This window comes from Pituophis catenifer, unplaced genomic scaffold (assembly GCF_029215685.1).
Source record: "Pituophis catenifer annectens isolate HBS135680 unplaced genomic scaffold, rPitCat1.0.hap2 SCAF_1, whole genome shotgun sequence".
Lineage (NCBI taxonomy): Eukaryota > Metazoa > Chordata > Lepidosauria > Squamata > Colubridae > Pituophis > Pituophis catenifer.
This window is the reverse complement of record NW_027256881.1, coordinates 17234264-17247478: the sequence shown is the minus strand read 5'-3', so window position 1 is coordinate 17247478 and position 13215 is coordinate 17234264. Positions and strand designations below refer to the sequence as shown.

Here is a 13215-nt window from a genome sequence, read left to right as displayed (position 1 = left end):
ATGTGACCATAGGAATGCTGCAACGGTCATAAGTGTGAAAAATGGTTTTAAGTCACTATTTTCAGTGCCGTTGTAACTTTGAAAGGTCACTAAACAAACTGTTGTAAGTCGAGGACTACCTCTATAGTTAAACCTACTATCCCATCAGTTAGCTGTGGCCTGGATACAGGATGGATGATTTGTGTTTCACAGAATTGGACAAACAACCTAATGAGTTTCAATTCCCAACCCTCCTCCTCATTGCAACAAATGATGAGGAACCCCCTTCCACCACCGCTAGGCAACCACAGCTAGTTTATTGCATCTCCAAACTTTTTTTTTTTTTTTTGCAACACCCTAGGAATTTATTTGCATGTTTAGCACAATATGATATTTCCAGCAAGCTGATATCTATTACCTAGTTTTATGATCTGGACCTTCCTGCAGAGGTGTAGCAGTTCACGTTGATGCTTGGATCCCCATATTTAGCAAGCAAGCTTCAGTCTCGTGTCCAGTGCATATGTATAGAATTGCCTGTGCGCTGTCCAGACGCTTGTCTCGCACTCTGCAGCAAGGCATTTCTGGGTAACCTTTAGCTCTCTGATAAAATCCAACTGTTTCTTAGAAAGTATATTAAGGCTTCTCAAACAGCTTTCAACTGCTTGGAGGCCCCGTGCTCCTGAGATGCTTAAGACTTTGAACACAACCTCAGGGGTACCTGAGATTTGGCTCCTCAATGATAGGACTTCAGTGGTGGGTTGCCCCCGGTTCGGACGGTAGTAAAACCGGTGGGAGGCCCCACCCACCGCCCTGGATGTTGTCATCGGCGATCTGCGCATGAAGATCCCGTTGTGAACTGGTAGTAAAGGTAAGTAGAACCCACCCCTGCAGGACTTACATGTTTCACGTATTATTGCAAGATGTTGGCAACATCATGGCAATGATTGGCTCATTTTGATGTGGGTTTTCAGTGGAAACCAGGCCCATAAGGTTTTAGCAGATTTCTGGAATTAAGCCTTATAATATGGAAAGAATCTCTTCTTGTCAAGTGAACTCTCAGAGTAGCAGATCCTCTACCTCAGCGGTTCTTTAGGTGGCAGCCAAATCAAAAAATGTCAAGCGAAAGAACAAAGGAAGAGGAAAGCTAGGCAGAGTTTGCAACTTCGTTATTTGTCAAGGTATCTGCAGTCTTCCTGATGTCCTATCTAGAAGCTGCCACCACATCCACCGTGAGGATTTTTGAGGCCTGTGTCATTGCTGACAAAAACTAAATTTTGCATGCGGTCTCGAATGCCTCAGATAGCAGATTTAAAGTTCTTCTATAATTTGCCTATACAGTATGTACCAGGACAAGCATTTCTATTCCAGCCTGAATTCTTGAGGTGGTAGCTTTCATATTTAGGCTATAATTGGTTTTCGTCAGGAGAAAGATCCAGTCAGACGGGTTTCTACTTGCAGTTTGAAGTGGATAAAATTCTAATCAAAGCTGTCCAGCGTGTCTGGCTTTTGTGAGAAGGAGGTGTCTCAGCAACTGGAAGTAGCTTAAGAGCAGTTTAAGCTGAAAAGAATCTGAATACTCTACAAAAGAAGGAGCTTAGTCTTAGAGTCAAAAGTAGAATTTGCAGCCCACTAGATGTGACAGATTCAAAGCCCCTAGCAGCTTCAGTCAGCACAGTTAATAGGGGTTGTAGGAGTCGTTGTTCAGCACTTTCTGGAGGGACTGCATATTTCATCACTTCTAATTTATCTAACCAGCCGTCTATGTACCATTTTGATCGCAGTCCAGTTCGCCCTGATACTTGTGGAGTGGAGCAAAGCAAAACCTTGCTCATAAAAGATTCAGCCTTCTCTGCCAATCATTCCCATCCAAAGAACAATACACTAAAAGGACCAGAAATCTGGGATTCCCAATATATTTGGCAGACTTCAAATAAAACTACTTCTTGTCACCTTTCATTTTGTCTCAGGATTTTTTTCTATGTTTACCTTATTTGGGTACTGGAGTTTTAGATAACCTCAATTTAATTTAGTCCGGAGCCATTCCAAACTACAAGATGTAGAAGGTCATTTGTATAACCACAGGGACAATACTGTGGTTCTGTGGAGATGCACTGCTGAAAATAATATTAAAGATGTCAAAATGTCAGTTTTTAGTATGAAGCAGCTGCAGTGAAATTGTTTGGAAAGCTGCTGGTGAAATCTCCATGCTAAAAAGAAAGCTGTTGACATAGATCACTAAAAAGAAAATATTGGCATTTTGCCTCTTCTCTTTGCCTAGTAAAATAGAAATAATTCTTCTGAAATAATTAAAATTTAAAACCAGGAATTCAGATCCAAAGGACTGAGGATGACCTGGATGTGGAGGGCAGGTTGAGATTTGCTTCCATTTTCTGTTCAACTAAAACAGTAGCAGCAGCCCCTGTAACACATTTCTGGCCCCCGGCCTGAGAATTTGAACATTTGGGCATTTTTTTAATTCTGCTTTTTGGAATTAAGCAGGAAGACATTTCTTCTTGTATCTCTTATCTCTCCTGCCACCACTAATCATCATTGGGGAAGAGGGGGGGGGTTGATTTCAGCCTGGTTTTGTTTTTGTTTTTTGTGGGGAAGAGATGAGCTTTAAGGTTGAAATTGGGAGCATAAGACTTTGGAGATTCAAAGAACTTTAACTTCCAGTCTTGAAATCGGGCCTAAAATGGTGATTTCGGGCCAGTTTTCAACGTCTTTTTGAGGATGATCTCATCCTATCATCCCACAAAACATATATAAAGGGCTGAAAAATTCAACCCAGCTCCTTCTGATGATGATACCACATCACTTCCTCTAGCTTTCTGAAAACTTTGGAGCCTTACTTAAGGCTTCTCATCCCCCACACACTGGGTACCCATGAGTTATAGAAGCCTCCACAGGTACATGTACCTTTTAATCAGTGGGAGTACTAATTAAGATGCCATGCACAATTGAAGTATTTTATAAATGTTATAGATTGAGGGGCAACAAAATCATACACTGTGGAGGCTAAGAAAAAGATGGTTCTTTCAGAAATCAAGACCGGATATGGACTGGATGGTGAACATATTTTAAAATATGGGGGGAGTGAGAGTTCTTTGACTTTGAGTATATGGTGAGCATCACAAGGCCTCTAAGGTTAGTGGGAGCCAAAAACCGGTGCTGCTGTATTGATCAGATGAAGAAACTTGTCGATGGGATTGAGAAAGAAGTCTGTGAGAAGAGCGGTTTTCGAGCTAGTTAAACCAGAAGCATAATCTAAGCCAGGAGCCAAGATCCTAAGCAGCAGTGGAGAGTCAGGAGTCTGTGAGGCCCTAGGACAGGGGTGTCAAACTCGATTTCATTGAGGGCCTCATTGGGATTGTGTTTGACCTCGGGTGGGATGGGGGGGCAGCTCGACATCACTCGTGTAGGGGGCGCCTGTGGTGGCCCGAGCGATCTGCCAGTGAAAACCGGCTCCAGAGCTCCGTTTTTTTATTTTATTTATTTTACTTTAGATTTATATACCGCCCTTCTCCCTAGGGACTCAGGGCGGTGTACAGCCAAGTAAAAACACGTAAATACATAATACATAATACATAGATTAAGAACAGATTAAAAGGAAATATCTCAATTTGGCCCAAAATTTAAAAAGACAAACGAATTTAAAATCATTTAAAATCATTTAAAAGGATTTGTTAGGCCAGCCCGGCTTGTTGAAAAAGGAAAGTTTTAAGGGAACGGCGGAGGCACGAAGGTCTTGGATTCTCCTTATCTCTGGGGGCAGTTGATTCCAAAGGGTGGGAGCCCCCACAGAGAAGGCCCTCCCCCTGGGGGTCACCAGCCTGCATTGCTTGGCTGATGGCACCCCGAGGTGGCCCTCTCTGTGGGAGCGCACGGGTCGATGGGAGGTCGTCGGTGGCAGAAGGCAGTCTCGAAGATAACTAGGTCCTATGCCATGGAGCACTTTAAAGGTGGTAACCAACACCTTGAAGCGCACCCGGAAGACCACTGGGAGCCAGTGCAGCTCGCGCAGGAGCGGTGTTATATGGGAGCGCCATGCAGCTCCCGTAATTACCCGCGCGGCCGCATTCTGGACCAGTTGGAGCCTCCGGGTGCTCCTCAAGGGGAGCCCCATGTAGAGAGCGTTGCAGTAGTCCAGGCGAGAGGTGATGAGGGCATGAGTGGCTGTGCACACGGAATCCCGATCAAGAAAGGGGCACAACTGGTGAATCAGGCGAACCTGACAAAAGGTCCCCCTGGCAACAGCCGTCAGATGTTCCTCCAAGGACAGCTGTGTATCCAGGAGGACACCCAGATTGCACGCCCTCTCCACGGGGGCCAAAGACTCGCCCCCGATAGTCAGCGATGGAGTCAGCTGACTATATCGGGATGCCGGGAACCACAGCCACTCGGTCTTGGAAAGGTTGAGCTTGAGCCTGTTCCTCCCCATCCAGATCCGTACAGCCTCCAGGCACTGGGCCATCACTTCAAGGGCATCGCTGGGGTGGCCTGTTTTTGGCTGTGACGGTTTCCTGCAACCGGTTCTCTGCCTTAATGACTGGGTAGGCGTGGCCAGGGGATCATGTGACTAGTGGAAGTGAGTGATATCGAGTTGGCCACGGCCACCCAGGTTTTGTGGCTCCCAATGTTTTCTGTGGGAAACGAGTCCAAATGGCTGTTTGAGTATTTAAGGTTGCAGACCCCTGTTCTAGATCACAAACTTGCTAACAGGAGACATTGAATTTTTCTCCTCCCCATTACATCATTGTGTAATTCCTGGGGGAGCAGTGTCTGTGTGTCTGTGTTTAAAAGAGAAGGAGCAAGGAAGTATAGGATTGTAAGAGCCAAGAAACCTTGATTTGTATCTTTCAAGGTTGGCTTCCCAGCCTGTGGCTCTTTTAATGAGATAAACTTGGCACAGAAGCTGATGAAAGCAGATAAAAACATCTGGCTCTATTATGTAGAATTATTCACAAGTTGTTTTGATGCTGTTTTATGTAAGAAGCTCACTTGCCAGCTGATGGGGAGACTGCTTCTCCCCCTTCCCACTTGACTGGGAAACATTTCCCAGAGTACCAGAACCTTTCTGCCTCACCTTCTTCAAAGTGAATCTGACAGGGCCTTTTTTTTTGCTTTCCTTACCTTTGCTATACAAGCCATGCTTTTCCTGGCTATAACATAGCTGTAACTCGAAAGAGGATAATAATCACCCATGATCACTTCTGCAAGAGGAAGTCATAATGGATGAGTATTCCGGCTATTATCCCACTCCATAAACTGTCGCGCTCAGATTGAAAGAGTGAGAGATCATCTGTTTTCCATCAAGCCATAACTGTTGTTGCATGAGTCTGATACTGGTACAGATTGCTGTCATTTTTTGAAATGGGATCTAAGAGCACAAATCTGTTTCTAAGACAGTGTCCTTTTCTTCCCTATTGCAGCTGTTTTTACCAGGAGGCAAAAACAGCTAGTGGGCACTGTTACGTAATCTTATATGGTGGGGTAGGTGCCAGAAGTTAATTGTAAAACATTTTTAAAAACTTTTAGAAAATCAATTTAAAAATGTAAGATGCTCCAAGTTTTATTAGGTCTTATTTGGAAGAAACACTTACCTTGAAATATTTGCCAAAGGTGCTTTTTCAAGAGGCAACTGGACTTTCTGGTTTTTCTTTGAAGATGTTTTGCTTCTCATCCAAGAAGCTTCATCAGCTCTGACTGGATGATGGGGAATGGAATATAAATATAAATGGAATATAAATCCTTCCATTCTCCACCATCCAGTCAGAGCTGAAGAAACTTCTTGGATGAGAAACGAAACGTATTCAAAGAAAAACAAGAAAGTTCAGTTGCCTCTTGAAAAAGCACCTTTGAGACAACCATGATCTGGATGACTGAGAATCTCCAATGACAGTGATTTAATACTTTAGTCAGTTCACTTAAAAAGAAATTTTCTGTATAAAGTTTTTGCAGGTGGATGGATACAGTCTACTGTTCTGCAGGTGCTATGGCATTCACAGATGCCACATTACTAATTCCTGCCCATGTCTGTGGCAAATCGAGTCCTGTTCAAAGGAAATAAATTGTGCCACCATGACATATCAGAATGGTCCATGTTTGCTAGTATTTCAGAGGACAGCCGAGGCTCGGCGAAAGTCTTTTGCAGTCTTTTGATTCTTTATCTTTTTGTTTTCTGAGGCCACCGTCTTCGAAAAAGAACAGCCAACTACAGTAAATTGTCACATTTTTCTGCCTTCGACCTATTTTCCATTTTGTAACTTTAAGCATAAAAATCACAAATAGCTGATGTTAGGCTAGAAAATGGCTCTATCATAACACTGCAGGGAAGTTTGCCAAACCCATATGCCAAATAACAAATTTAATCAATCTTTGGGACTTTTAATAATATTCTAAATCAGTGTTTTTTAACCATGGCCACTGACATCTTAAAGAAATCACCAGTTGTTTATTTAAAGGCAATGCAGAAGTTGCTTATTCCTTAAAATGTGAAAATGCTGCCTCCTTGATTTTGTTACAAAAATTACAAACTCAAAATGGAACAATCTGATGCCACTATCATCTTTTTTTTTTACTGTTTAGCATTGTGAGTTGTAAGATTCCTTTTCACATCCCAGCAGTTCTCATTTCTACTTGGTTACATTTTCCCCGCCCACCTCCTTTAGAAGGAAAAAGATGTTAATGTTTCACCCTTTGTGGGGGAGGGGAGAGATATAAAGTGTATTAGGGTGGGTGGGTGGGTGGGTGTAACTTTCAGCCAAGCATCTATGAGCGAAGCTAAATGCATGTTCCATATCTGAGTGCTTGGATTTGTTCTGTTGGGTAATTGTTCAGAGAGCTGCCAGAAATAGAAAAATCACATGATACCCATTCAAGCAACCTCCACTTTAAGGTGACACTGCTGCGCATATATGTCAGTTTATTTTTGGCCCAGCTTTTTGCTTTTTGTGGATTCTTTGCTCTCAGAACATCAATGGGCTGCTGACGTTGGAGCCCAGGAACATTGGGTGGGCAGGCAGGGGCTGCTGCTGAAACTGACCCACACAGGAATGGTAGTTAGCAAGAATGGCATGTTCAGAAGAGCTGCCCTTCCCCACCACATTCCCTCACCGCCATAGTGCCTGAATGAATAGCATGAATAGGTCTACAAAGGCAAAGCAAAAAAGATCAACTGCTTCTGGAGTGCTGTGAATGCTGGTTCATGCTAGGTCTGAGAGAAGTAACCATGACTGTTTGTGAGGTGCTGTTCTCTAGGAACAGTGGGGACAAGGCTGAGGGCCGTTTGGCTTTTGAAAATTGCAGCTTGGAGATGAACCCAAGTTCACGTCTATCTAGGTCTTAACTGCCACCTTCTGCTGCTGCCCACAGGACCTCGATGCATATTCTTGTGCTTTCAACCAAATCTCACTTCCCTTCCTGTGGAATTTGGGGGTTTCAAATCTGTGGATTTCTCTGTCCTTGCTGGGTCAATATTCTCTCTGGGCAAACAGATGGGGGACAGGTGGTGTGCCAGGCCTTTTTGGGAACCACATGATCTTTATTTCTTGGCACCTGATAACTTGGCTGTAATGAACTCTTTCTCTTTCCCCTGCCTTTTCTCTTCCTTTTTTGCCTCTCTCTCTCTCTCTCTCTCTCTCTCTCTCTCTCTCTCTCTCTCTCTCTCTCTCTCTCTCTCTCTCTCTCTTCCTTTTTCTATTCTTTTCTTCCTTGCAGCTTGGCAGTGACCTTGGCGGGGGAATTGGAGGCAGCCCAGCAGTAAGTGCCCTCCATTCATTTTTTTTTTCCTTTTCAGTTCTAATTGAAAAATTATTATTTGTTGAATTTACACTCCATCTTTCCTTCAGAAAGAGTTCATATTGGCACACATAGTATTTTCTCCTCCAATTTTATTCTTACAACAGACCTTACAATAGGCTGAGCTGAGACTTTGTAAGCAGGCTTTAAGTTGGCCAATATATTTCAGAGCCTTGATAGTACAGGGGTTTAGTGCACCCTGTAATTAACACAGCTGCCTGCAATTTCTGCTGGTTCGAATCTCTCCAAGGCTCAAGGTTGACTCAGCCTTCCATCCTTTCTAAGGTAGGTGAAATGAGGACCCAGTTTGTGGGGGCAATAAGCTGACTTTGTATAAAATATACAAAAGAATGAAGGCTATTGCTTAACGCCTTGTAAGCCGCCCTGAGTGTCCGGAGAAGGGCGGCATATAAATCCAAAAAAAAAAAAAAAAGAATCAACTGGGGATTTGAAAACAGGATCTCCCATCCTCCCAACCTCAACTACTAAAATGTGCAGGCGTTCATTCTGTGGTCTTCTTTTCCCATCCATTCTTCTAAAATCTGTGCAGCAGAGATAGCCCTATGTTAGACATTCTCAACATGTTCTCTGGATTAAAGCAGAGAACCATCTAAAACACTGAAATACTGGAAGGAAAAGAAAAGAGAATTTGGTAGCAAGCTTGACTTATAGAATAGTCAAGAAATTTGGAGTTCTGTTACTGGGGAGGTCTGAGATCACGGTATATTTTTCCATGTGAAGTAGATGTATCACTGCTTGGTCAAGAAGAAAAAAATGGAGAACCAAGGAAAACAAGCTGAAGGATTCCCAGGGTTTGTGCAAGACACCAGAGTCATTGTAAAAAACCTACTTTCAGGTTTGGCTTGGTCTCCAAGCTCCATAAACCTATAAATGGGAAACATAAGGCATCCAGAGCCCTTGGTACCATTGATGAGAAATTCCAAACAACTTAAAAGTCATTGAATGAACTAGAACTGGTTGACTCATATTCCTAATTTCCAAGGGTCATCAATAGCTGTGGATTGCTGTTGTCCTTGGAGCAAAGCATTCCTCTTCCAATTCTATTAAAATGGATTTGAGGGCCATGGGACTTCCTGGATGATCAACAGGTCTATTTTGAAAGCACTTGAGCTTTGAGTCCATTTCACTACATGGTTGTTGAGTGCTTGGTTATGACTGAGAATTCCTTATGGAGAGTTCATTCACCTTCGTCTGATACAATTCCTCATCTTTTAACTGTTGGAAGTTGAATGTCCTTGTTCTCCATTCTTCACAGTCCTTTGGAGAAGATAGGCTGGCTATTAATGGCTGCTTCAATCACATAGTGATGGGTAGTAGAGATGGGATTTAAAGCAGAGAGCATACCAACGTGCCAATTTAGTACCCTTGATCATTCAGCAAAATGCCAGGAACAAGTTCTAAAATATTCAGAATAGTGTCCAACTTTATGGTTTATTTAATAGAGGTGTCTATTATGTACCAGATGTTTAAATATCTTCCTTGATTGCTTGCAGGTGGGACAGACCTTCATCCCATCGTCAGTCCCCGCAACATTTGCTCCCTCCCCTACCCCAGCTGCAGTCAGCAGTGGACTGAATGACCTCTTTGAACTCTCTTCCGGCATCGGCATGGCACCTGGTGGATATGTGGCTCCCAAATCGGTATGTGTAAGGAAACATGGACAGAGAGCTGTCTTTTTTTGCCAAGGTTGTCTCTTCATCAGTTGTTGTTGTTATTTTTGGGGGGGCATCCCTCTCTTTTGTGTTTCACAATGATATTGTTTCTGAGTAAATAACTGCCTTTTGCTTTGTTTGCCCGATGAGCTTCTGCATCCATTACAAATTCATTTAGTACTACAGTGAAAAGTTTTAAGTGAAACCAGGATGGTGGTTCTGGGTTTGTTTGTTTGTTTGTTTGTTTTGTTTTGTTTTGTTTTGTTTTGTTTTGTTATGGCATGCAGCATGCTGGTTAGGGAATTCTGGAAGCCGAAGTCTACACGTCTTCAAGTTGCCAATTAGAGTATGCTATTTCTTCTTTTAAATCCCCTTATTTTACTGCCAAACTATTGTGAACTCTGTTCAGAGTGCTGTAAATGGATTTTGAGACATTTCCTCTCCAGCTTTTCTAAATCAGCTGGAAAGAATCTATGCTACCATTTGAGATTCAATCATCATTATATACCAATACATAAAATGGGCTTGAAGTGGATAGGCTGAACACACCCACTCAACATTACGGTCTATCATGATAAAGAAATCTCACTGGAATTATTCTGATGCTTTATGACCCCAGTTTTGCTTGCTCTAACTGCTTGTCCTCATGTCTTTATAGGTCTGGTTGCCGGCTGTGAAAGCCAAAGGCCTGGAAATTTCTGGAACCTTTGGCCATCGGCAAGGACATATCTACATGGATATGAGTTTCACCAACAAGGCTCTTCAACACATGAGTGACTTTGCCATTCAGTTCAACAAGAACAGGTTAGGCCTTGGAGTCAACTAAACGCCCTTTTTGTTGCACACTTTCTCTTTCTTGGCTTCTCTGTTGAATATTACACCTTCTTTCCTCTCTCTCTCTCTCTCTCTCCTCCCCAACCATCCAGCTTTGGAGTCATCCCCAGCACCCCACTGGCCATTCACACTCCTCTGATGCCAAATCAAAGCATTGACGTTTCTCTTCCGCTCAACACTTTGGGGCCAGTCATGAAAATGGAACCTCTGAACAATCTTCAGGTAGGAACACTTGAGTTTGGGGAGATGGAGGAGAAAGTAGTCAAGACTTTGGAGATTTGCATTTTAATACAAATTAAAATTAAGAGTCGGGCATGGAAGGAAAAGTGGCTGAATAGTCAAGAAACCGTCAGATCCTTTTCAAGTGATGTGGTGGTGGAGGGTTGCTTTTTTTTTTTCTTATAAAACAAGAAGCTGTTATTGGAACAAAACAATTTAGCTTCAGGCAAACTATTCAGTTCAGGCAAATAAAAATAACAGAATTTGGTGTATCACATATAAATACTTTCTGGACTTCATTGTAGCAATGATCTGTATATGAAAAGGCTTTTAAAAATAAGATATTCTGGCTAATTTACCTAAGTTGAAGTTAGAATTTTCTTAACATATGTAATTTGTTGGTGGGCCCGTTCCATGCCTGATGCTATGATATAATGATTGGGTCTACATATCATCTAAACCAAAAACAGATTGTGTTGTGGCTGAGCTTCTGAGATGACTGAATTTTATGGGCAGATAAGGATTGCATATCCTCCTGTGCAACGTTTCTGAAAACTAATTTTTATTTATTTATTTATTTATGTATGTATGTATGTATTCAGTTTGTATGGCTGCCCGTCTCAGTGACTCTCGGCAGCAAATGATCTTAAAAGAAATTAAAAAACAAACATTCCAATTTGCTCTGCCCATTCCACATCTGTGCCTTAACTAAGCATCAGGCTCCTGAGTTGATTCTGGTACTGTAATAAATAATACCCTTCTACACAATGGTTTCTATTCCAGTATACAGGCAAGCTGTGACTCCTTCACTTCTCTCCCCCCTCCCAGCCCTCCTCTAATAATCTTTCTATGGCATCTCCCACAGGGAAGCTTATTAACCATAAAAAGGACCGTTTTCTTCAGCACTTCTGTCCTATGTGTTATGAATGAGCCTACTGACAGGCAGCTAGAAATAGTGTTGCCTTAATGTGGAAGCTCCTGGTTGGGATTGAGAACAAGAGGAGATGCAGCTGTGTAGCTGCTTTTACAGAGGCAGGGAGTTTGTGAGCCAACCCCCCCCCCCAAAAAAAAACCCCTTCTTAACTGGGAAAGTAAAAAACATAAAACAGGCTCCAGTTTCAGCCTGTTTACCTCTGTATATTCAGACTAAGTGAATATTTTTTACTCATTTAACACCAGTGCTCTTCTGGTTTTATTTTTAGAAAGCCAACAGATTAAATATTATCTACATATCCTCCATATTCAGAAGCAGTCTATCTGCAGTTGTTGTTGGAAGAGAAGATAGCGGGGTGGGTGTTTTTTTAAAGGCTGTGTAGATTTAATAAAAGTTTCTAACAAGGAAGGAACTGGATGGTGGGCTGCAGAGCCTCCAGTCTGAGCCCGTAAATGAACGCTTAGATTTGTGTTTTATTTTGCCACATAAAATCTGAATATTTATAAATGTAACTAAACACTTAACATAGTGGGTTCCCTCAGAGATGCTAAGGGGTGAAAACTCCTTGTAATAAAATAATATTTGGAGCTTTTGGTCAAAGCCAGGAAGACTTCCAGGCAGAGCATATTCCAAAGTGTGGGGCTATCACTGAAAAGTACCGACTCTTTAGTGCAGGGCTATCAAACTGGATTTCTTTGAGGGCTGGATCAGCATTGTAGTTCTCCGCAAGCGGTGGGTGGGATGGATGCCTCCTGCAACACCCTGCCAGCCAAAACGTGGCATGGGAGTCCACGCGCCCCCCCGCCCCCAGGCCTCGTTTTCACCCTGTAGTCCATTGCCTCCTGCAGCACTCTGCCAACCTTTTTCAGCCCATTTTTGGTAGGCAGAGTGCTGCAGAAGGCCATGGAGGGTGAAAACGAGGTGCGGGGTGGGGTGGGGGGAGATCCTTTGATATTTCCAAGCTGGCCCCACGGGTCGGATTTAAGCACCCCACGGGCCTTGAGTTTCCCACCCCAACTTTAGTGGATACCCCCTGCACTTCACAGCTTTTGAGACTATATTAGGATTCATGCTTGGCAGGACAGCTTATGATGTATCCCTACTACGCAATATTGGGCTTAAGAGGTGATCAACTGTAGGTTGAATTGAAGCTGGATCTTATTGTCAGTGCAGCGACATCAAATTCAGGAAATCCTTGACTTACAACCGCAACTGCGGCTGGAACTTTCCATCCCTAAGCAATAAGGTTGTTAAAGTGAGTAATCACATATGTAAAATATCCAATTTTACAACCCTTTTTATCACATCCGTTAAGTGAATCGGGCTTTCCCCATTTGCTTATCGGAAGCCAGTTGGGAAGGATGCAAATGGCAATCATGTGGCTTTAGGTGCTGCAACCGTCATAAATGCACCAAGCACCCAACTTGCGATCATGTGACCTGCAGGGATGCTAGAATGGTCGTAAGTGTCAGGGCCTGTTGTAAGTCACTTTTTTCATTGTCACTGTGACATTGATAGGTCGCTAAACAAATGGCCAGAAATCAAGGGCTATCTATTGGGAGTAATTCTACAGTATCCAGTTTCTCCAACTGAAAATCTGGCCACTGTATGTCCTACAAGCTGCAGCTTCCAGTTCATTTTCAAAGACGGCCCTGCACAAGCAGTCTAATTTAAATAGAGCAATCAGGGCTTCTTGATCTAGGGATGACCATAACTGGCATATCAGCTACAGCTATACACAAATATTTCCCTGGCTACAGCTTCCATTGCCCATTC

At 42.9% G+C, this 13215-nt stretch overlaps 1 protein-coding gene across 1 annotated transcript in view; it reads left to right on the top strand.

The window, feature by feature from the left end:
* The window catches only part of AP2B1 (adaptor related protein complex 2 subunit beta 1), an 84607-nt gene that overhangs the window by 46457 nt on the left and 24935 nt on the right, over nucleotides 1-13215 (top strand). Inside the window, exons 15-18 of the mRNA XM_070946101.1 lie at nucleotides 7699-7740; nucleotides 9294-9440; nucleotides 10111-10256; nucleotides 10379-10508. Coding sequence (XP_070802202.1) covers nucleotides 7699-7740; nucleotides 9294-9440; nucleotides 10111-10256; nucleotides 10379-10508 — 465 coding nt within the window. The remainder of the gene's footprint in view (nucleotides 1-7698; nucleotides 7741-9293; nucleotides 9441-10110; nucleotides 10257-10378; nucleotides 10509-13215) is intronic.